The 25,830-nt window shown below is 40.9% G+C and overlaps 1 protein-coding gene across 6 annotated transcripts in view; it reads right to left on the bottom strand.

The window, feature by feature from the left end:
• The window catches only part of TMEM161B (transmembrane protein 161B), a 107,612-nt gene that overhangs the window by 52,100 nt on the left and 29,682 nt on the right, over positions 1–25,830 (bottom strand). For all 6 annotated transcript variants that reach the window (XM_014520070.2, XM_025204481.1, XM_025204480.1 and 3 more), the window contains 4 exons: positions 23,735–23,891; positions 7,104–7,255; positions 6,500–6,560; positions 4,534–4,674 (listed from right to left, as the gene is read on the bottom strand). In XM_014520070.2, the coding sequence (XP_014375556.1) occupies positions 4,534–4,674; positions 6,500–6,560; positions 7,104–7,255; positions 23,735–23,891 (511 nt within the window). The remainder of the gene's footprint in view (positions 1–4,533; positions 4,675–6,499; positions 6,561–7,103; positions 7,256–23,734; positions 23,892–25,830) is intronic.

The following is a 25,830-nucleotide window of genomic DNA, read 5'->3' as shown; positions in this document are numbered from 1 at the left end:
CTGCAGCTAAAAAGGCAGGCCTACAAAGGATGGGGGACGCGATCCACCTTCAAGGAGGAATTTTCCGCACTAGTCCGGTCCTGCAGGGAGCAAACCAGGAAAGCCAAGGCTGCAATGGAACTCCAACTACAAGTTACTACAAGTATCAAGGACAATAAAAAGTCCTTTTTCAGATATGTGGGGAGCCGGAGGAAAAGCAAGGGCAACATTGGACCCCTGCTAAACCACATGGGACTACTGACAACCAACACCCAGGAAAAAGCTAATGGGTACTTTGCATCAGTCTTTCATCAGTCCCACGGGACGCCCATGCCCATTACGGGACAGGGATGCCTGGGTGAGGAAGATTCCCTGCCCTCCATCAATGCTGACCTCATGAAGGAACTCCTTGAGAGGCTGGACACCTTCAAGTCAGCCAGCCCTGACACCCCAGGGTACTCAAGGAGCTGGCTAGCATCACAGCCCAGCCTCTGGCACGGACCTTTGAGGACTCCTGGTGCTCTGGTGAAGTGCCCGAAGATTGGAAGAAGGCCAATGTGGTGCTTATCATCAAGAAGGGGAGGAAAGTGGATCTGGCAAACTACTGGCCCATCAGCCTGACCTCTATCCTGGGCAAGGTCTTGGAAAAGATTATCAAAGAGGCCATCCTTAACAGACTAGCTGACAGCAATATCCTGAGGGATACCCAGCATGGGTTTGTTGCGAGTAGGTCTTGCTTGACCAATCTCATTTCCTTCTATGACCAGGCAACCTATCACCTGGACAAGGGAGAGGAGATTGATGTCATATATCTTGACTTCAAAAAAGTCTTCCATTTGGTATCCCATGATCACCTCTTGGCAAAACTGGCCAAGTGCAGCCTCCGGTCCACCACAATCCGCTGGCTGGGGAATTGGCTCTGGAATCGGCTCTGGAATTGGCTGGGGAATCGGTCAGGCCCAGAGGGTGGTGGTTGATGGAAGTCAATTGTCATGGTGCCCTGTGACCAGTGGGGTCCCCCAAGGCTCTGTCCTTGGACCTATATTGTTCAACTTCTTCATTAATGATGTGGACATTGGAGTCAGAAGCGGACTGGCCAAGTTTGCTGATGATACCAAACTCTGGGGTAAAGCATCCACACCTGAGGACAGGAGGGAGATCCAGGCTGACCTTGACAGGCTCAGTAAATGGGCGGATGAGAACCTGATGGTGTTTAACGCCAAAAAAATGCAAGGTTCTCCACCTTGGGAGGAAAAGTCTGCAGCATCCTTATAGGCTCAGCAATGCTATGTTGGCTAGCACTATGGATGAAAGGGACTTGGGGGTCATGACTGACCACATGAACATGAGCTTTCAATGTGATGCTGTGGCTAGTAAAGCGAGCAAAACCATAGCTTGCATCCATAGATGCTTCTCAAGCAAATTCCAGGACATTCTCCCATTGTATTTGGCCTTGGTGAGGCCACAGCTGGAGTACTGCATCCAGTTCCGGGCTCTACAATTCAAAAAGGATGTGAAGAAGCTTGAGAGAGTCCAGAGAAGAGCCACGCGCACTATCAGAGGTCAGGAAAACAGACCTTACGACAACAGGCTGAGAGCTATGGGGCTCTTTAGCCTGGAAAAGCGCAGGCTTGGGGGCGATCTGATGGCCACCTATAAGTTTATCAGGGGTGTTCACCAGGATCTGGGGGAATGTTTGCTCACCAGAGAGCACCAAGGGATGACAAGGTCGAACGGTTATAAACTACTGCAAGACCGTTTCAGGCTGGACGTAAGGAAGAATTGTTTATTGTCCAAGCCCCCAAGGTCTGGAATAGCCTGCCATCGGAAGTGGTTCAAGCACCCACATTGAACGCCTTCAAGAGAAATTTGAATGCTTATCTTGCTGGGATCCTATGACCCCAACTGACTTCCTGCCCCTCGGGCAGGGGGCTGGACTCAATCTTCTGAGATTCCCTTCCACCCCTAATGTCTATGAAAGTCTATGAAAACTAGTACATCAAGACTAACTATATCAACCCAGGTTGTAATCACATTAAAAAAAAAAAAATCAAGATAGACAAGACTTTCTGTTCATAAACCCATGCGGACTGGCATTAATTACCCTGCTTTAATTCTTGTATCAGCTTGTATCCTGTATCAGCTATTTCATTATTCCATCTTGGATCAATGTCATGTTGAAAGCCTAAACCTACCTGGACTGTCCTGTTGACCCTTTTTAAAATACTGACACATCTTGGTCTCCTTGTCTTTTATAAATTTCCTCAGTGTTCTAAGGCTTATTGAAAATAAGCATTAAGGGCCAGAAACACATCAGCTAAATGTTGTTTTTTTGTTTTTAAACTCCTAGACACAAATTACCTACACCTGCTGATTTAAAATGTCTAACTACAGGAGCAGTTGCTTGGCCTCTTCAGTTACTATCAGAAAGTAAAGGCTCTCTTCTCCCACCCAAACAAAGAACAGAAATATGTATTGAACACTTCTGAATTTTACGGACAATTCTACTATGGTCTAAATTAAATTAATAGAATATTTAGGATTCTTCTATTTCTTGAAATACTTGAAACTTTTTTTAAAAAATAGTCTTCCTCTGATATTAAAGTGGGAATACAGAATAGAGAAAGAGGATTATTACATTTGTGTTGGTCAGTGGTGCTCCTGCTACTGTACTACTGTGTACAGTGCTGGTATCTATGCCTCAATAAAGATGTTGAAAAAAATAGAAGGGATTCATAGAAGATCCATGAAAAAAATGAGATTTGAAAAACACCTGACAGTGAAGGATTCAAGGACAGCTATTCATTTAAACCAAAGAGAAGGTTAAGGAACAACTTGAGCACAGTCTCTAAGCTGAACAGACAGCGAGACTGAAGAGTTGACTGTTACACCAAGGTAAAAGAAAAAAAAAATCTGGAAGAGGAACCCACACAATTTCAGACCGGAAGTGGTACAAATCTGCAACACTAAGGGCAATTAATTACTAGAACAAATTACCAATTATTGTATAGATTCACCCAAACCCAAATACCCAATCCACCCACTGTATGGATTCAGAAAATACTTGGTCTTTATATTTTAAGTGATATGCTTTAGTTCAAGCACAGCTACTAGACTTAAAGCAGAATTAATACAGGGAAGTTTTATAGCCTATGTTATGTGGAAGATTCAATATGATAACACCAGTTCTTTCTGGACTTATTTATGAAGTCTAAGAATGCTATCAGGATGAGCATTATTAAATATTAGGATATTATGCTCCAGAAAATTGGTGGGGATTAAGCTATCAGAGAATCCCAAAGAAAGAACAAGTTAAATGCAGCAAATAGAACATTTAAATGTCCACCTGTAACAAAAAAGCTGAACTTGCTTATGTAGCTGTAGACCAATGTCAGCTCCACCTCCCCAATTAAGTAACTTCGACTGTACAAGTCACTGAAACAGCATTTGCTATTTTATCATTTTTAAAGATGTTAGTATATTCCATTAATGCAACTGAACTCTCTTTCTACCTGTTACTCTAATTTTAATGTTTTAACATGATGTAAAGTAAAATTGCTAAGTTTCAATCTGAAGTTTTAGAAAGACTAGATTTCAGGTTTGATTGGCTTTTTTGCCCTCCTTTAATGTTTTCTCAAAGCCCTCATCTCTAATCTGCTCTGTGCCTCCCCCACAACGCGCACACACTTTCTTTCCCTGGCTTCTACTGAATCATGTTAGCAATGAGGGTTCAATGCCCATCGAAGAGTCAGCAGCCACATCCTTCCTTCCATACCATCCACTTACTACAAAGTTGTGCTGAGAACCTGTAGAATTCTCAACATAAGAGCCCCTCTATATGTGCAGGTAAAGGCACAGTGGGAATTAACGTGCAAGCCACACAATTGCGACTCCTGTCATAGCACATGTGCATGGCAGGAGGTGTGATTATGGGATTGCACATTAGATCCCATCACACCTTACTGCCAGCGCAGGGAGAGCCCAGGAGCAAGCTCCTGCAACTGGGAACCCCCTCAGTTGTGGGATTTCCAGCCCTGGCTCGGCATGGTGCATCCCTGCAGCCAGGAGGCCTATGAGCTGACAGGGCTCCCAGCTCCAGGGGATATCTTTCTATATATGCAAATTAAAGTTTAATAGTAACCAGACAGAAAGTTAGACCTCAAAAATGTGTACTAACTTTATAGCTGGTTGGAGCTTTTTATGGCACTCTAGGTAGTTTGCATGTGTAGCTGGTCTCAAGGTTAAGTATGTGATAAATGCAACATGTAGAGGGGGCCCTAGAATGCAGGCAGGCATACTCCTTTAATTGTAGGCATACTCCTTTAATTGGTTCTGATCATGTGAGGGATATAATAGATTAGCAGGAGACAGCTTGAGCAAGTAGGTGTGGTTAGAGGCAAAGGGAGCTGGCATTTTGCTGTAACTTGAATAAGGAGGTGGGAAGTGAAAGAGAAGGCCCTAGTGAGCCATTACTTTGATTATAATGAATTGTTTACTTATTTGTGTACTAAACCAAGCATATTTAAACACTGGGTACATCTATGTTTCTCTTACTGTGTTATTTTTTCTGATGCTAAATTCAGAGCATCCAGATGCATTTGAGCCAGGCGCAAGCCAGGGAATGTCAAAAAAGCACCAATAAGTGAACACAGAACAGCCAGGAACAATTTGAAGGTTAGTTTAGACACAGGACCCCTAAAAGAAAAGAAAAGAAACAATCATTGTGTAGAATATTTACAGAAGCTGTGCTCAACTCTCCACATCTCATCCATTAACCAAAACAAATGCCCCCAACCCCACAAAACAAACAGCATTCAGGTGTTCAAGAGCAGTTTTTCTTCAACTTGCAAGAATACTAAGCACTAAGCCTAGAATGACTAGCAATACTACAGATTCATCAACTCCAAATGAAAACTAGAAAATCCCCCTGGCTATGCACATTAAAAAAAAAAAGTCAGAAAACACTTGTGCACTGAAAAGCAGGAACAGTTTTCTAGGAAACATTAAGTTTGCAACTTAAATAACTTGAGACAGTTAAACATTTAAAAAAGGAAAAGAATGCTGAATGTTCAGGACATCCAGAGAAGTCCAAGAATATAAATAACTAGCAGAAAAGTTCAACAAGTATATCAATAGAGGGAAAGATACTGTAAAGAATCTCTGACAAAGAAAGGTAAAATACATTACCTCTATTTTATATTATATTATTTTACTTGTATTCAACCTTTATGTACTAGGTAGCACTCAAAATATCTAACTGTTGTTGATCTATTTATACATAATCAATGTAAAATATGACAAGTCTAATTAGCATGTCTCATTAAGATGACTACTCATATTTTTGTATTACTGAATGATGCAATGTAAAATGGACATTTTAAATAAACAAAAAGTATAAAAGTTCAAAGGCTTGATTTAACTTCAGAAATATGCAAGCAGCAAAGCATTTAATACAGTTTACTACTGATGTAGGACAACAAAGAAGTCATGTGGGAGTTTCAATCGACACATTCATGATCCATTTCACTGCAACTTCCATATAATGCCATGACCATGCAATCGTTACCTGTAAGCTGCCAAAGCACTGCAGTGAAATTCAAAAGTAAATGAGGACACAGCCACTAACTAGAAAACTAAGCATTTGCAAAGGAAGCTGAGAATAATTTAAGAATGGACTGAAGGATAAAAAAAATGCAGAGTTCAGGAGAAGTTAAAGAACTCAGAACCCAGAATCCTAAACAGACTTACAGGTATAAAAAGAGTTCCCTTCAGACATCTCTCCACAAACAATATATATTTGCTTTTAAGAATTTCTGCACGCCCACACCATGTAATCATGTAATAGAGCACATGCATGAATGTATATTAAGGCACAAATTATAATAAAACATTCATTTTTTAGAACAATTTATAAATAGCAAACCTATAAACAAGAGAATCACGTGTGAAATAAGCCTTCCTTCATTATCCTATATACAATCAATTTACCTCAGTGCAAATTATATCTGCATAGCAGGATAACAGCCTGAAGATGTAAGAGTGAAAACTGACTTTTAAATCCCAACTGTGCCACAGGCTCCACCTGACAAAACAGTTCACCCTCTTTACCTCTGTTCCCCTACCTGGGCAATAAGGACAATATTTATGCCCAGAGGGATATTATTCTTTAAGCAACATTTTTAAAGCATTATAAAAATGAATTGTTTGTGTAAGAACTATAAAGAGAGAGAAAGATGCCTGTAATTTTGAAATGTAACAGACAGCAAATTATATGGGCAGTTGTTCTTAATATTAAAAGGAAAACATTAAGACATTTCAGACAATCTGAAAGTACAGCTGAAGTATTCTAATTAATCCAGCCCTTTCATAGTAATAAATCACAATACAAGATCTAAGTGCAGAAGAATTAAAAGCTCACTACCAAAAAAAAGCGGATTGATAATTGTTATTATTGAATATAATGCAGACTGATTTTTTTTCAATTTTTTATTTTTTTTATTTATTTTTTTTAGAAACTTACTGGGATTCCAAACCTTGCTTTTCAAGAAACTGCATAGCACTTTCTGAAAAATTTGAAAACCCTGCAGAGAGAGACATTTTTATTATATATTTTACCATGGTACAAACATGCAATATCTCTTTTGAAACAAAATGTTAGAAAACAGAACATCTTTTAAACACATTTTCTTACATCTAGCTTAGCTCTTTCATGTGCTAATTAGTATGCCACAATGCAATACAACTCTGCTATTAACAGAAGCAGGCTTTGAAAACATCTGTTTGATATTTGTACATTTCATGAATGTGAATAAAATTTACATTAATCTTTAAGAACATAAGTAATTTTCAAACAGAGGAGTTTCACTTAACTGTGTAAGGCAAAATGGGTTAAAATAAAATGTTACGCAAATATAATTAACCAAACAACCAACCACACAGAAAATGACACCATTTACAGAAAAACAAGGGAATTACACAAGATGCACCTTAGAATCTGAAATCTAAAGCAGGACTTATTAATACAGCTTGTTTTAATACAGTACAGGTGGTCTGAGAGAGATTCGAGGAGATTAACATTAACTTTTAAGGTCATGTAATCAAGAGAATTCATGTAAAGTTGTTACCTGTCTCAAGTCCAAACTCCAGGTAATTTTCTGTTACAATGAGGATTGCCATAGCTTTAACAAAGAAAAAGAAGCCAAAGGTGACACAGACTGATCTTTCACCTCCATCCTCCACTTTGAAATAGTGAGTAGTCAATGAGAACAGTATCTTGCTACGTGAGGAAAAAAGTCAAGGAAAATAAAATTTTACTCATGTTGGCAATTACATTTTAAAAATAGATTCTGATCATCTGCACTGTAACATTCTTCTAGACACAAAACCTGCAAATAATGTGATACTTACTACACTAATTTCAGAGACAATTATGCTTTAGAATATCATGGAAGTTCAATATGCAACTGCTACTTAGGGACATGATGGGGCACTGGAAAAATGTCATTCTAGAAAATGGTTTTGTTGTGTCCTTTTTATAGGCATTAATAGCTATTAAACCAACAATATTCAGTATCTACTTCCATAATTTAACACAATGCTGCTCTACTCTAAAGCAGGTACAAACAAGCCAGAATTCTAGGAAAATTGAAAGTGTAAGAGAGAACATAGGTTTAAGAAACTAAATACATAATATATATTTCAAGATTCACGACATTTGAATCTGATTTTCAAAACAGCCACATGTAATCTATTCAGATTTTCAAAATAGCCTATAAATAAAATAAAAGCAAAGGAACATAATACTGAGCAGAGACGCACGCACACAGACAGAATCTCTCTCATTTCTGTACTAGAGATTCTTAACTACGAAAAAATATTAAATTGAAGGTCAAACCCCAATACCACCAAAATAAGTGATAGCTTCTAACCAACTTCATTCAAATTCAGATTTGAGATGTGAAGGTTTTCTTTTTCCTCTGCTTGTTTTCCATCGGGGGGGGGAAGGAATCAGGATGCCAGTTTTGTTTTTCTTCCTGGAAAGGTCTTGCATGGACTGTTACTTAAAAAGAAGCTGAAATTTAGAAAAAATCATTGAGAGTTGGAGTAGAAAATTCCTGTCTCAGGTTTCCCTTTCTGGGTACTTTCTGCTGCTTTCAATAATTTTATTTTGCTCATTACATAAAAAAACGGAAATGACATAAAAATAATGGTCCTTCTACACCTGTCTACAGAAGAAAACCAAGGTAAGTAAGAGGAATTTATCAAAAAATCCTTGACAAGATCCCTAACCAAAGGTTCCTAAAAAAGTTTAACTGTCCTGGGATCTGAGGGAAGGCCCTTTTATGGACTGAAATCTGGTTAAAGGACAACAAAACGAAGGGTAGGACCAAGTGATTGGTTTTCAGCCTGAAAGAAGGTATATACTGGGGAGGGCTCAGGGCAAAGGAAGTAGAAAGCATAATGGCAAAATTTGCAAACAATACAAAATTATTCTTCTTTAGTCCAAAGCGAAGGTGAAAAGTTGCAGGAAGATGTCATAAAACTGAATGGGCAGGCAAAAAAAATTTTTAACAGTCAATGCAAAGTAATGCACATGGGAAAAATAATCCTAACTACACATAACACAACTGGCTCTGAATTAACTGTTACCACTCATAAAAGATATCTTGAAGTAATTGTGGAGAATGCTCTTTACACAGGCCTGATATTCAGCAGCAGTGAAAAGTGACGTAAAATGTTCACTAGGAAAAGAATTGAAAAAAGAACTGAAAATATCATTTGCCACTATATCAATCATAGTGAGTCCACACCTTGACTACTGTGTGAAGTTCTGGTCACCCTATCTCCAAAAAGCAATAGAACAGAACTAGCAAAATAGAGAAGGGCAAAAATGATCATGGGTATGGAATGGCTTCTGTCAGACTAAAAAGGATTGGATTCTTTAGCTTAGAAGATGGACAACTGAAGGGAATATGATAGAACTCCATAAAATTGAGAATGGTGTGAAAAATAAATAGGGAACAATTTTTGTTGTGTCTCAAAATGCAAGCAGCTGAAAAAACCCAATGAAATCATCAGGCAACAATTTTAGAAAAACAAAAGGAAATGTTTTTACTGAATGTATAATTAACATGCGAGACACTAGCTATTGCAGAAGTCAAGTTTAACCAGAATCAAAACAGGATTAAACAAGCTTATATACAGGTTTCCCTTGCTTTATGTGGGTTCAGGGGCAGTGCTAGGAGGGTGTTGGTGTGGGGGGGTAGGAGGGCGAGGGCTACCATATGTCTGGGTTTTCCCTGGACACATCCTCTTTTTGGCCCCTGTCCTTGCATCCGGGCAGGTTTTTAAAATCAGAGCAAATGTCTGGGTTTTTGCTCTTCCTCTGCTCTCCTGGGCTAGCTGCTTGGGGCTGGAAGCAGTGGGCAAGGTGACTGGCTGTTGGAAGGCACGTGCTCCCCACGCAGGCCCCAGCAAACTTCCAGCTATTCATGTCAAGAGACACTTCATGTGTGCGTGCAACAAAGGAGCTGCTTGGGCAGCAGGGCTGGGGGTGCAGGGGGCTGCGGGTTAGGCGCGACGGGCACCAGCAGGGCTGGGGAGGGCAGGGGGCTGTGGGTTGGGAGTCTGGGGGAGGGGCTGGCAGGGCTGGAAGGGCAGGGTCTTAGGAGTGAGGGTTACAGGCAGGGCATGGGCACATCACTGCCCCCCCCCCCCCATCATATGCCCCTCCCCTCACAGGTGTCCTTTTTTGATATTGGAAATATGGTAACCCTACTATGGCAAATGTTGAGGTGGCTGTACCATGCCTGTCCCCCCAACCCCCCATAGACCCTGCTAACCCCCATGCCTCTGATCCTCCCTGAAGCCTGCTTGCTCCCCCATCCCGAATTACTTCAGACCAGGTAGTCATTTTTAGTTTGATTTAACTTCCCCAAATGTCTGTACATACCCTACATACCCTATTTCTAATACTCTCTCTCTAAAGCATCTGCCAGTTTTCACTGTTGATGGCAAACACCGAACTGGATGGACCTTTGGTCTGACTCAGTATATGCCAATTATGTTCTTATGTTTTGGCGACTTAAAAGTGCTGTGCAACATGACAGTATAGTATTAGAGTAACAAGAGACTATTTTGAGCATAAGATAGTGTTTTGTAGCTCTTGGCACTTATTACTATGCTGTTACCATGTGTTTGAGAGTTTAGTATAGAGCTTATCAGCAAACTTACAGCAAATTCAGTAGCAGCTAGACAAGAAAATATTTTTCAAAAGGGAATAGGTATAGACTCCAGGTATTATACCTGAGGACAAAGTCCTTTCATATGAGTGTCACAAATAAGAACATAGGTTTCCTGATCTTTTATCAAGCAGTTTTTAAAAGTTCCTTGAACATTCCTTTTTAATGCACTTCTAAACTTAATTAGGTCTGTAACCATACAGTAAATTAAGATAGATTTTTCCTAGTATACTTTTAGCCCTACTACAGCCTTAGCTGCAGTCCATTATAATTGAATTTATTTTTCAAATGCAAGAGATAAAGTCCATGTTCAAATAAAATACTTGTGCCAATGTTTCCAGATATTATCCTTTAGAGAGAAAGAGGAAAAAGGAGAAATAAGTGTAAGCCACAGCAGTTTTTCCATTGCAAAACCCCACAATCATTACTTTAACAAGGGAGGGGGGGGGGGGGGGGGGAGGAGAGAATTAAGATGCAGGTTGCATGAAGAGCTCATTTTAGAGTACTCATTTCAGTAAAATGTTTTGAATCTGTAGAAGATGGCACACATGCTATGGGGTTAACATGCATACTTTAGTTATGAACAATGTTATGTTTAGTTATGAACAATGAGTGTGTTACTGTATTTCATTAAGCAACAAGTGCATCTCAATGCATACTTTACTATACTTTATCATATATGACTAAGTGGCATATCAGCATGTGGTTTTTCAAAAATGATCTTAAACTATTTGATGAAAACTCCTGCATTTGTTATAAATTCCTTCAATGGGCAGGAGTACTGCACACAAAATTTAAATTCTTGATATATCATATGCAAAAGTTACATCCATTAGGGTATAACACTTAGCAGCCACAGTGCTATCAAAAGTTTTTAAAATACTTGACACAAGTATGAATTTCTACTTGACAGATGGGAAGAGACATAGGCCGTGTACAGGTGTTACATTTCTGCTTTTCCAGTAGAAACAATGAACATACAAATGCTCATATAGCTCCTCCCAGAGCAAAAATGGAAGTTCTGGGAGACAAATAAGTCATCTTCAACATAGTAGAGGTCACTTCCAGTGCTGCTGGAAGAATGAATGCCTGTACATTTACTCTTGCAGAAGAAACTGCAGCACTGTCCTCCGGTATCCCAACATGCACTGATCCTTGCTCCCCACAGCTCAAGGGAAACAACTAGCAACTCAGGCTGGACTCTACTACTCCAGCCGAGCATGGAGCAAATCATTCCTCCTAGCAGCTAATACTGTGCTCCAGAGCTGCAGACACAGGGTGCCAACACAGCTGAATGCCCTGCACATCACTCTGAGCAGGTATGGGAACCCAACTAGACCCTGATGCAGACCCAGCCCAGACTCAGATCCCCAGTGAGACAACACCCAGACCCCAGTCACACCCATACCTACAGCCAATCCAGTAACTCAATACAGAGAGAGGTCAGGGACCTCCTTGCGCTCTAGGACCATAAACAGAATCAGGAGAAGCTCCATAAGAGCCAGCAGAACAAAAAGGTATACCCGTGGATCACCATGAAGATGAACATGCAGGGTCACAACTAGGAACTAGACAGGACAAGATAAAATGGATAGGCATCTGCTACAAGGTCTATGACAGCAACTGGGACCTTCAGAGGGACCAGGCACTACAGGCAGCTCAAAAATGAGGGGGAAGGGCACAGGGTGGGCAGGCCAGTCCTGTCTCTTGTTCTTCAAACAATGCAAGCACATGTAGGACAGTGCTTGGGGCATGATCAGAAGGCAAAGTTGCTTCACCTGGTCTTCAGCAAGCTAAGTTTGCATTGATTGTGGCTGTGATCATCTCCATGTCTTACAGAGTGAGCTTATCATGCTGCATAATGAGGTAGCTTTCCAGCTTTATCCACATAATGAACAGGATTCCTGGCAGCACCATCATAGTGGGTCACTCTTCCACTAATCTCACAGTGGGATTAGTCCTTGCAGAACTATATCCTAAGGAAACAGAATTCTCCCTCACCCAACCCAAGCTCTAACCTGGGGTGGAGATTTTGGCTAGAAAAAAAACATGCAGAGAAAGCAATATTCCTAGAATGAGGGAATGGGTTGGGTTCGAATCAAGAACCAGCAGTTCCTGTACCCACCCAGGACCCCAAATCCCAGCTGAACCGTGTGCCTGAGGGCTCAAACACTGAGAAGTTCAAGCTCATGCCTGGGTTTGTTAGGAGATGCCCCTCCCCTCCCCTCAAGGCAGGAGAGCATAAGGACTACTCAGAGCATAAGAGATGGGAACTGACTTTAGATGAGCAGGGTGAGGTGGTGCAACTGTCCCTGGACTGTGATAGCAGAAGGAATCTGTGACTTACCATTTTGAACTCCTGCTGCTGCAACGATGGCCAGATGAAAAGAGGTGCGGCACAGAACTTTTATAGTTATGCCACTTTTTATTTGAAAATAATGATAGTTAATAAACCCCCATCTGCTCCTTGCTCCTGTCCAGACAGAACATCTACAGCAGGGATTTGAGTCCATGCAGGACAGGACGAAAACTCAGGACACAGGTGACCAAGGGCAGGAGGAGTGTGAGGGGTGGGGTAAAGGAGAAAGCTAGCTATGTCCTGTCCAAGGGGAAGGGGAGAGGTACATGAGTGGAACTGTGACATGCAGGACCTATGGAGCTGCCTTTCCTGGACACCCAAGTCTACTCCCATGAGCTGTCCTCTGCATCAACTGTTCCAAGGTGCCCAAGACCACAGGCCCCATGGTCTCCCCCCCCACATGACTAAGATCTACAGGGAAGTAGGGCCCTACCTGCAGGGGCCAGAGCCCTGAGAACAGTGACTGCTCTGACCCTAGTGGAAAGAAAGCCCTCCAGCCTCTGGGGTCAGGTTGTAAAGCACTGCCCAAGCATGCTGGAAGGTCTAACAGGAACCCGAAAATCCAGGATGTGTGGATGTAAATGGCAGGCACCCTTGGTGCTCCACATATGTGGCTATGGAGCTGCTGGTGCAGGAACTAGGTCCATTGGCTGGTGCTAGTGAGTTATGGATGCTAGTGGGGTAGCACTGCAGGCTGCTGGAGTGGAAATTGTTAAGTGTGGCAGGACTCTGCGCTCTCACCAAAGGAGGCCTGTGACCGGAGTTCCCCAGAGGAAGCCAGCCAATCACCACTGTCCCATGTGCTTAGAAGCTCTCAGCAGTACCCAGGAGCCACTAGCAATGCCAACTATTTGTTCAGCACCTGCCTGACCCCTGGAATGCCTCTCCTGGTATGTTTTTCTACTGGAAAAAAAAAAAAAAAAAAACATACTAAAACTGAAATACTGTATGGTAATCAAAAACATACTAGTCAAAAACAGATTGATTTTCACAGATAAAAATGTAACTGTTTGCAATTAACATAGCAGATACAATTGTACAGCTGAAATTCACATTTAGCAATGGTCATGACAGACCATTTGTCTTCAAGTAACACCTCAAGATCTCTATTTTGCAAGGCTACATCTTTTGTTGCTCCTCTTCAGTTACTGGAAACTATGCAGTGTGTACATACTATCACCATGAAGCGCCATCAATCACCTAAACCAGTATCCTGAAAACCTAAACCAGTATCCTGTATCCTTTCAAATACTTTAAATACTGGTGTGATGCAAGCCAGGTAGTACAGCTAGTCTTCTCACTCCTTCCTTCAAGGTAAATACTGTCACTAACTGTTCCTACCTGGTGATTAAGTTTTGTTCATCTATTCTGCTAAAAGGTGAAGGTTAAGAGATCTCTGTGTACTGGAACTCTTCACCTGGGTTGTCATCTGTGAGATTACTGAGGTTCTAAGGCATGATTAAGATGTTAAATCACACCATAAAATTACAACATGCCACAATGTTCAGCCAATTCACGATGCCATAAAATGGCAAAGTAGCCACAAAGATGTTTCACATATAATGTAGAACAGAGTGTGGACGACCTTTTTGGCAGATGTGCCAAAAATTAGCCCCATACTAAGAGCTAGATCAAGTCCCTTCTTCTGCCCAATCTGCTGCTCTGCTTTCTCCTTCCTGCCTTGTGCTCCCCACTTCATCTCCTGCACTGCTTCCTGACCTATCTGCTACTGTGTTGCCTGTCCTTTCCCTGATCTGCAGTGTGCCACACACAAAGGCTACCTATGCCACTTGTGGCATTCATGCCACAGGTTGGCCATGCTAATGTAGAATATTTAGGTGACCACTATTTATGGATAACCTTCAATTGCAGGTGCAGATTGTGTCAGGGATCACTGAAGCAAAAGTCATGCCCTTCCACAGCCAGGAAGTGATTAATGGTGATGTGGGAGCCACTCTCTGGTAATCCCCTCTGGTAATTGAAAATTAATCTTCAATTAAGTTGGATGTAAACCTGTTTTGTACCACAAATCTGTGTAAAAATGTATTTAATAAATACCTAATCAACCATCCAATACTAGATGCTCAATATAATATATTTTTCATTATTTTCTTCTCAAAGCCACAGTAAGTAAATACCTAGGGGATTTTTTTTCTTTTTTAATTATTCATTTTCACCAAAACAGAATACAAAATGAAAAATCTGACAATGCATTCAAAACCAGAATTATAATTACAGTTTCAAAATTTGCTACTTTTGGGAATGACAAATTCCCACCACTTCAGTTTTATTTTTAGAGCACTAGTGTAACATAAAAAGCCACTGAGAGTCATAGCCATAGTCATTAACCCCCTCCTCCCCCCACCAAAAAAAAAACAAAACAGAAAACAAAAACTAGAGTTCAGATTTTTCCTCTACTTTAATTTTCAAGAGAGTCAGTATACAAACTGGACTGTGATGAAAGGCTCTTGGTTAACCAATTTCCATAAATGTACATACAGAAAAGTACTGATGCAAACAATATTTTTCTCCATTTTTTCTTTTCATAATCTGCAATGGCAGTTAATGCAGACCTTCTGTTCTAAATGCTAAATCATATTGTTTTCCAGTTAAATTAATGCAGAATTCCAAACCCCATGAGAAACCAAGGTAAGAAGTTTGTGTTTTTGAAATCCTTTACTTAGTTGGTTTGTTATTACTTTAACTCATTATTGCTATTCTTCCTAATGAACTCCCATAAGTAAATCTACAAGAGAAAAAAAAAAGCCTAAAATTACATTTTTGGGTATTTATCAAAACAAATAAAGGTATTATTTCTGCAAAAGCATTTATGCGAACACATCTTCTCATTGTCTTGGTAGCTAGATTTTACCCATGGATGATTATACTATATTCTATATAGATGCTTAATATCACATTTCTCAAACTACCTAAGTGCCTTCCAGTATAGAATTAAACATGACTAGCATTTGGATTGTTGTTGGTGGTATCTTTTATTAGACCAACTGTATATTTGGGAGGGACATACACTTGGTTTAAAAACAAAAAAAAAATGAAAACATATCTCCCACAAAAAATCCTTTCCTGCTGTATCTTACCTGGAGCATCACAGCTATTACATTAATATGACTAGCATTTGTTATTTGTTGGTTCTGATCCATTTCCTAGCAGGACAAGCATGGGCTGCAGAATGTTTTGGTTTTGTCATGGTATGGTTACTTGGCTGTCTTTTTCTTTAATAAAAGGTTGCTGTTCATGGATGTTAGAGAAGCTCCTTAGTTCCTCAGAGATTCTGTTCCACATTCTCTGACCAACTCTCAAGGAAAGTGCATCTCCTATGTAAATGAGCTTTACGCTTACAGTGAAGAGTTTACTGAGCCACAAGGATACAGTTATTAGTTGGTCTATTCCAGAGCTTTAAAGCATCTGGAAAACTGGGACTGAAATGCCATCTCGATTCAAAATCCTATTGGAAACTAGTACCAAAAGGGGAGAAGAGATGTGATATGCCTACAATAACCTGCTTTTCTGAGGAGATGCATTTCAACATCATGCCTTGCTGTTCTGCATTACTGTTGTCTAGCTGTGTCCACAAAAGCATGAATAGCTGAGGACAGAGTTGGACCTCCTACCTAACCATATCACCTACCTACTGGCCACACAAAGTTATGGGAAAGCTTTAACGGTTGTACACTATACATCTTTAACAGTAACACTGAGGGCTCAACAATATATGTGTATCCACTATGCCTAAGTCTATGAACACTATTATTCTTCCAATTCATTCTACATTCACAAAAAATGAAACACCAACATCTTGCCCCTTACAATACTTTAGCACCTAGCTAAAATTCAATCTACCTTTGACATAATTATTTTACATCACATAAACCATTTATCTTTTAACTTCTTTTAGCTGTAAACATTAATACTTGCATATCCTTACCAGTTAGTTACATATGCCCTGCTAGTCAGTACAGATTTCTTGAAGTATATACACAAATCAGAATACATAGGATGTAACATGTTTCTACCTACCAAGATACATGGATGAATGCCAGGAATACTCTATTCAATATACAGCTTGCATAATCTTACCTTAGATGGAAGGCTTTCCTGCCTCTGAAAGATCAGAGTACATAGATACTGTTTCTATAATTTAGAGTATTTGAACTGGGTAATTCCCAACCAGCACTGCTGTTTGATTTTTTTTCAAAAGTTTTATCTTATTTTTATCAATCCTTTCCCTTTTGGATTACAACATTCTTTCATGAAATTTCTTCCATAAATTACTGATTTTATCCAGTACTATAACATTCACAAAAATCTCTTACTGACTATGAAAGTGATGGCCATACAGGCCCCAGGCACAAAATGTTGAAGTGTGCAACTACCCAAAGATGAACAACTATTTTTCACGTCTGGTTAAATCCAGGGTACATAGGTTTATTTATGCTGGATGAATATCTACATTAACACTATCCTATTTGGCCTTACTAGTCCAGTGTATATGGATTCCTTTTTACTTTAATGACAAATACAATAACTCAAAGAAGTGAACAAATGATAATTTAGGACCATCTATACAATTGTTACAGATAGAAATCAGCAATTTGACATTTTTTCCATCTAGTAGTGTAAATAAGACTTTTGCAGGTTCTCTTTTTGAAAGCAAACTGTAAGCAGTCCTGCCCATACTAAAATCTTTTTTTTTTCCAAAGGGGGGGGGAAGAATGGGACAAGATGCAGCTCTACTCTACAACTAGCAGTCAGCTGCAGATACATAATATTAAACAGTGCACACACAAACTCCATTCATATCAATAATTCCAAGTACTGTTCTCTATACTATATTAGGTAGCATGGGTACATAGGGGTTTTATTTTTTATTGATATACGTGTGTGTTCGAATTCATGATGCTTAATTGTTGTGGTGCCCATCAAAACAACGGTTGCTTAAAATGTGTTTCCAATATGTTAGGATGATGTACTTAATCACATGTGCTGATGAGTGCGATGTAAAGAAAACCAAGATAATGTTATGGTTAAACACAAAAAATTCAATATCACATTCGCTACAAACCAAAAGCCATAATTGTCAATTTGTTTTACAATTTACCATCATACTAAAGCAGAGGTGGCTCACAGATGGGTATCAGCACCTTGGAAATCTGAAGTTTTTCAATCCACCAACACAGTACGACTATTGTTATGTTAATTTCTTGTAAAACTTGACCTTATCCTCTAGTTCCATACAAGTTTTAAAACAGCCAACCCCACAAACTTCTCTTCTTTGAACCTGCTCAATTTTGTACAAGGTAGTTTTTAAGAACACTTCACATGGACAGAATATCTACTACACAAGTGCATTTTACTTTTTTGAAATGCCACAGCAGTGTACTGGGTTATGATTATCAACAATTTCTCCAAGAGCAAGAGAGTTGCTTTTTACTAGAAAATTTGTTGACAGGAAGAAGCAAGAACTCCTGAACTTGAACTTTGGGAACTTCAGTATCTCACTAAACTGTACTTTGGTAACATATGAACAGCTTTAGGAAGACATTCAACTGAGCATTTTTCATAGGTCAATTTTGGGGCTGGAACAGTAATTGGAAGATTTTGCCCAAAGTTACAAGTCCTGGTGGCTTTTGTACTCTCCCAGAAGTCTATGCTCTGGCATCCAGAAGCATTCGTTCAATGGCTACTCTCTGGAGGCCAAGAAGGAAGAACAGCACTATCACATACATGAGGATACCAAGACCTGCAGAAGTGACGTTAGCTATATGTCTTTAAGTCCTTTGTCCTTTTAGTTGTATATAGAGGAAAAGAAGGCAGGAGAATAATGTCATATCAGAAACCCAAATCAAGATATTTAACCTTACTGTCATCCGTTTTGCTTGTTTAACTAGTATGGGAGGATATAGCGACTGATAAAGGTTGCATTCAAAAGAATGCTGACTCAGTTAATTAAGCATTGAAAAACAAAAGGCTTAAGAAAGGATGAAATCAAAAAACTTATGTATAAAACTCATCTGGATGACAAATAATGGTAATTCCAGCATAGCTGGCTTCTATTGGGTAAGAAATGCAGCATAAGAGTAAGAAGAGATGCATCCACGGGTGCATCTCAAGTAGGGCCACGGAGGTGATCCTCCCCCTCTACGCAACACTGGTCAGGCCACAGCTGGAGTACTGTGTCCAGTTCTGGGCACCCCACTTCAAAAGGGATGTGGACAACATTAAGAGGGTCCAGAGGAGGTCCATCCGCATGATCCGGGGACAGCAGGGCAGACTCTACAATGAGAGGCTACGGGACCTGAACCTGTTCAGCCTTCACAAGAGAAGGCTGAGGGGGGACCTGGTGACCGTCTAATGAACTCACTAGGGGGGACCAGAAGGGTTTGGAGGAGACCTTGTTTCCCCTAGCGCCCCCCCAAGATAACAAGGAATAATGGCCTGGACAAGAATTTTGTCGAGTCACTTGCAAATTTTCAAAGACATGGATGCCACTTCCTGTTGATGGATTCAATTCTTTTCCCCACCCCACAAAAGAGATTCTAGAGGGTAACTGTTATTTACCCCCAACTTTAATATGTGAATGCTGCAAAATTTCCTGTTACACTTCTTGTTCAATGTTTATTGGGCCATTTAGGAGAGCTAGTGAGGAAGCAGGACCCAATGCAAGTTCAGTACAACTAGAACTTTGGCAAGGATGAAAATATGTTGGTAGAGATTCAATCCAGATAAAACTGAGGTGGTAATGATCACATTGTTTCCCTCAACTTGTTTCCACAACACTTACAGGTATTATTTGGGGGCTGAAAGCCTGGATATCAGTCATTTGTTCCACACGTGTCACATGGACATGGTTCTAGAATTACATTTATTTGAAGAGGATTCTACCACTAGTATGAAGAGAAAGGGCTACAACCTTCTGTCTCATACACACACAGGGTGTGTGTGTGTGTGTGTGTGTGTGTGTGTGTGTGTGTGTGTGTGTGTGTGTGTGTAATAATCCAGACTAGGGCTGTCAATTAAATCTGTTAACATGCATAATTAATGCAAGAACCAATTAATGCATTAATCATGCGCATGGTTTTGGAACCAGTACCCAGGCTCCACTCTGAGATGCTGCATGCAGGTGTGCAGCCACAACATGCATGAGGCCAGGAATGCAGTCCAGTGGCATGTAGAACAATGCCCAGCAGGTAAGCCTGTGGAGGAGAAGGGGAAGGGGCAGATGGAAGCCCCCCCCCCCAGTGAGGGAGGGAGTGGGGCAGGGGTGGTGGTAAATGGGACCCCAGAGCCAGGGTGTGTCGTGGGATGGAGCCATGGGTGGCTCGTCCAGGGGCACGGGGTAAGCAGGGCTCCCTGCCACTGTGTGCACCCCTGAGGGAGGCATGGTGGGGGCATGTGCCCCCTGGATTTGTGCACAAGGCAGAGGCAGGCTGGGACTTGGCACTACCTTTGAGAACTTGGTGCCCTGCTTGGGACCCATGTGACGCCATGTTGTGCCTCCTGCTGCTGAGTGAGAAGGGGGTACAGCACAGCCAGCATGCGGTTCCTGGGGCAAAGGCAGCAGGGTGCAGAGTCCCAGCCCACAGTGGGAAGCCCACCTCTGCCCCACATACAAATCCAAGGGGCACATGTACCCCATGCCTCCCGGGGGGGCGGGGGGTGCATCAGCAGGGAGCTACCTCCTCCCCTTCCTCCGCCATAGCTCTGTCCTGCTCCCTGCCCTGAGGTCCTATTCACCCCAGCCCCTGCCCCACTCCCTCCCTCACCATGGGGGCCTTGATCTGCCCTCCCCACCCCTTTCCTTCCCCCAATCGCACCCCTTCCCCTCCACAGACTTACCTGCTGGGTGCTACTCTACATGCAGCCCAGCTGCATTCTTGTATGGTTACAATATTTCCAGTTTCAAAAAAAGAAGATGGGGGGGGGGAGGGAGAAGGCAGTGATATGCTTGTGCCCTACCCCTGCCCCTCACTCCCAAGCCACAGCCCCCTCCCCCACAACATTGCTGATGTTCCTCACTCCTAACCCATAGTACCCTGCATCCTGCCAAGGCATATGGGGGTCTCCCCGAGCTCCAGACCCCCTGCAGGGACCCTTCTCTCCCCAGGCTCCAAACTGTCCCCCATACACCCACAGCCCCCACACCTTTCCAAATTCCATCTTTTCCCCACACACACCCTGCACTCACTCCCTAACTATACAAAGTACCTGCATAATTTTGCATCATTTTGAGTTTTTAGCTGTGCCATTAAAATCACGATTAATTGTGACTAATTTTTTTTCTTAAATCACACAACTAATCATGATTAAATGTTTTAATCATTCCATAGGCAGCCCTAATCCAGACCTGTCACTTAAGAGATGAAACTACTGCAATATGCTGTAACTGGCTACACTTTAATTTGAAAGATGAAGTAAACAAGGGTATGGCCACCCACACATTAATGGATGTAATATTTGTCCAAGCACCTGAAACTGGTTGTTCAGGAACAACATCGGCTCTCTACTGGTTTTTAAGTGGCGTTTAAACTATGTTGATTTTGACTAATAAATTCTGAAAGGCTCAGTTCCTGACTGCCTCCTCTCAATTAATATCAGCAGAAGTATGAGTTAGTGCTCCCTTCGACAGAGGGACAACTCCTGACAGGACATTTCTCTGTGCAAGCTCGTCAGTTTAATCCCTCTGTCAACCTAATAAAGAGCTCAAATGAACTAAGTAGGTTTTACAAAACCCATAGTTTTTTGTTTTGGTTTGGTTTTTTTTTACTGGAAAGGCTGAGAGGTTTATAGCAGTGGTTACCAACCTTTTTAGGCTGCGACCCTAAATCTAGGTCGCAACTCTCGCCTCCCCACCACAAACACACTCGTGCCCAGTGGCGCCAGCAGAGCCCAAGCTGGGCCAGGATCACAGGGGGCAGCAGCAGCAGCAAGAGCCATGTGGACTATGTGCCGGGAAAGCCCCGCGGGGGGGGCAGTAGAGCGAGGACCCCTGATTTAGGCCATACCCCGATGTTGGGAGCCACTGGTTTACAGGATGAAAAGAAGTCTTGAAGAATTGAGAACCCGGAAAACTGTTACACTCCATACAGCAGGGCTGAGTTGCAGGTCATGCACAGCTATTTTTTTTCCCTTGTTACTAAAACTGCACCTGTTACAATCAATTACTTCATCATACTACCAAAAGCACCTGGGATAAGTACCCTTTGTATAATTTCAATCATTATATAACTTGTACATTTAAATAAAATAAAAATAAATTACAATATAGTAGGTCTAGTCCATACAATCCAGTGAGATGAAGATGACATGACATGCTAACAGCATGCTGTGGGAATGCCAAACACTACTTTGTCCTACTTAGAAGTAATTAGAAAGTCATGCTTAAAAAATGGTATTCTATCCTAGTTGGTCAAAGTCAGTGAAGTACTTTGCCTGAAATGGACTACAAGCAAACTTTCCATTCTTTCATATCATAAGATTTTGGATTTTAAACTTCATTGCAGAACAACGAGGAAGTTTTTTTGCCTCCCTGCCTGCCATTTGACACCTCCAGGGAAGGAATTCTACCTGATCAACACATTAAAGAGCTACTCAACACAGCTCACAAAGACACTCTCATGGACCCAGTGGGACAGACTTCCATCTTCAGCTCCCTCTGTACAAAAATGAAGTTTATTTCCTACCTACGGGGACTTGTACCACCTTGTACCATCTACACTTTTCTCAGAGCCTGATGAAGGGACTTTGATCCTGAAAGCTTGCAGAAAAGGACAATTTTCTTGCCATTTTCCACTTGGTCTAATAAAAGGTATCATTTTAGAACCAAGCGTTCTAGTTTTTTGTGTGTCTTCATATCATAAGTACACTCTTTTAGCTATAACAGTTCCTCCAAATCAACTTATAAATGACTGCAAGAATTGTCTGGATCTCTTCTGCTACTCGAGATTTTTTTGGAATGTGTTACTGCTTTTAGTACAATTAAAGCACATATTTTAATAACAAACAGGACAAACAAGGTGTGTACAGAAGTATCAACTTCACACAGGGCTCAGTTTTATTGCATACCTACTAATTAGCAGGGCCAATATCAAGGACAGATCATAACATGAGCTCCCTATGTGGATCCAACTTCAGCATTGAACTCAAGATAGCTAAACCTACCATCTGTTTAGTAGGTGATGGAAGAAGCAGAGAAGTTACTTAATTACCAGACTTGCCCGACTTTCCACACTTTTACTCTTTTCTCCACTCATTCATTCAAACTGATCACATCTTAAAATAAAAAAAACCCAAACCATTTTCCTCTTTATCACTATTAGCAAAAAAATGTGATGCTTCTTGCTGACTACTGTAACTCCTCCTAGGCCTTTCTATATCTGCCTGCCCCTACAAAATATACCAGCTACCTCTTGAACTGGTTTACCATTACATGTCTCCAGAAACAGTGCATGGTTTTCCCTCTATTTCCATACTGAGGGTGAAAAGTAAAAGTTTAAAGTTCTGCACTGTACCACTCCACCTACATTCCTGTTCCTCTTAACACCACTTCTTGGTTCCTAATCCATTCCTTCTCAAAACCTCCTTTACCTCCTTTTGTGTTCTCCTACTCTCAGGATCATATCCTCATCCAAGCACCCTTCCAGCAAGTCTGTGTGGTAGCTGGTAATACTATCCTGTATTGCACTTTGCCAGCTCCCATTACAATTTTAAATTCTGAGTCAGGAAGCTTAATGACAATCCACTGGTACAGTCAGAAAGCTATAAAAAAAATCTAGATTAATTTAAGGCCTTGTACCAAATGATAAACTCCAGTATCTGCTATTCAACCAAGAAAAACCAGACAGAAACTTACACAAATGTCAATAACCATTTAAGATATCTTCGGCACTTGGTTTTTCACAAGCTAGTGTTAAACATTTTGCTGTTCTGGAAAACAGAACAATCCAGACCCATGAACAAAGACTGGTATCATGATTAAGTAGCATGCAGCATACTGGATGATGCCAGTAACTTCCTTTTCCTAATGAAAACGTTTTGATTCCAAAAGTAAATATAGTTACCATCTGTGAATTGTAGAAAGATATTAAAAATCTTAAAAAAGGAGAAAAAAAATATTTGAAAGTCATAAAAAGGATACACTGCAAAAGCCAATACAAGCAGACACCAGACTATACTGATATTCATTTCCTGTGAAGGCTTCATCAAACTGTAATAGGCTTCAGTTACCAGATATACCACCGTGGCTGCAACTGTGAAATCCACCAACCACTGATATTCAGGAAAATAATGCAATGCTGAAAAACAAAGGATTTTCAAGAAGTAGAAAGCACAAATGACCTTTTAAAGACAAGCAATGACAAAGCTAACATAATTTGCACTTAACATATAAAGCATATTTAAAATACTGTATTCACAACAGCTGTTACTACTTGATGTCCAGTTAAGTCCAGGATATACAAGTAGCAGCAGCTGCAAAAATCTCTCTTCTACATTTGGTAAGAGGTGCACTTCTTTTAAAACACTCATGTCCCTGTTGTAATGAGATCAGGTAACTGTAGCACAAAATATACAAGGCTAGCTTGTAAAATCTATTCAGACAATTAATTTAAATGTGGAATTTAGTATTCTGCTAAGTATTTTACATGCTATTTATTTAGAGGATTTTTTTTTTTAACCTGAACTTCCTGATATGAACTGGCTTCCTAATTCTTTCTTCATTTCAAGGCAAAGGTCTAAACAGTTTGTCTTAAATTTTGTAATCTTCTGAGAATGTAAACTACTTAACATATTATATTGAAAAATATACAATACAAACAATTGGGGACCTACCCAAGTCTGGGTGAGACAAATAATTTTTCATGGCTCACTTGCAGTATACAGAGATTTCACAGGTATTTCATAGAGGCCCTGCCCTTTGCCACTAATTGGCAGATGGGCCTAGTGGCCCTGCCCTTCGCTGATGAGGGAAGGGAGGAGGAATGTGGCCAATGCCGGATTTCCCAGAAACTGCAGATAATATTGTTTTTTGTAGTTTCTGTGAAACCACGATTTAGGTAGGTCCCTAAATACAATACACAGATTATATTCTTACAAAGAATAAACCAAAGATTTGTTTTTGAGGATTCTGATTCCTTTCTTGGTTTTCAGAACAAATTGTGAAAATTATGCAACATGAAAGTATTTAACTGGGCACCACAAGTATATACAACAGCCCAGACAGTTCAGATGGCTTAAGAGGAAACAGGTTTTTTTTGTTGTGAATCCTAGAAACTGCTCAAAGATCTGCTCAAGACCACAAATGCATTTAGTAAACCAAGACCTTCCCATTCTTTTCACATTTCATTAGGTAAACCAAACACTAACCCTGAGCATTTATCCCAGGGAATGGATCGAGGTAGTAAGTGAAAATTAAACTGGTTACTATCAAGATATTTCAATGCAAATCTAAGACAAATACTTCATTTAGAATAACAGTACTTTTTCTTTTATGGATACAATCTTGGGTCCACAAGTATCAACAGCAGTCTAAATGTTGCCTTTAAAACAAAACATTGCTTTACTGTCAGTAAAACTTCAGTAATAATGAATCGCATTGTTTTAAACAAACAGCATTTAACAATATTTGAAAATTCTTTCCTTGCTCATATGCTACTTTCAAAAGTCTTACCTATATTTCAAATGAGGCATTTTAAGTTCCTGTACTAGTTACATTAAGTTAATGACTCAACTGGTATGCTGCTGCACCCCAGGGTGCCTTGAGATATTTTCAATGGTGTCATAGTTAGAAAGCTATGAAAAACTGGGATTCATTTAATGCTTTGTACCAAATAGTAAGCTCTAGTACAGGGGTGGGGAAAATACAGCCTGTGGGCTGGATCTGGCCCACAAAGGGGCTTTGTCCAGCCAACGGTGGGTCCTTTGACCCTGCCTGGCCGAAGCACTGCCTGGCCATGGCACATCCTGCTGCCCCCCTGGGCATGAAGCAGGGCTGGAGCAGATTCACAGCTGGGCTGTCTTACAAGGCAGCAGCAGCTCCTTTTGGCTGCCGCTGTCCCCAGACCTGCGGTAGCAGCAGGGACCAGCTTGCACAGCCCCGACCCTATGCCTGCTCCAGGCTCAACCATCTGGGCTGAGTAGTGGCAGCATGGAACAAACGGCTGCACAGTGCAGAGCAAAAGTGGCCCCTCCCCCTTGCTGGCATTTTCAGGTGTAGCTGCACAGAGCCCATATGGG

The sequence above is a fragment of the Alligator sinensis genome, unplaced genomic scaffold (genome assembly GCF_000455745.1).
Source record: "Alligator sinensis unplaced genomic scaffold, ASM45574v1 scaffold218_1, whole genome shotgun sequence".
In the NCBI taxonomy this organism is placed as follows: Eukaryota; Metazoa; Chordata; order Crocodylia; family Alligatoridae; genus Alligator; species Alligator sinensis.
The sequence above is the reverse complement of the archived record's forward strand: the minus strand, read 5'-3'. Positions and strand labels throughout refer to the sequence as shown.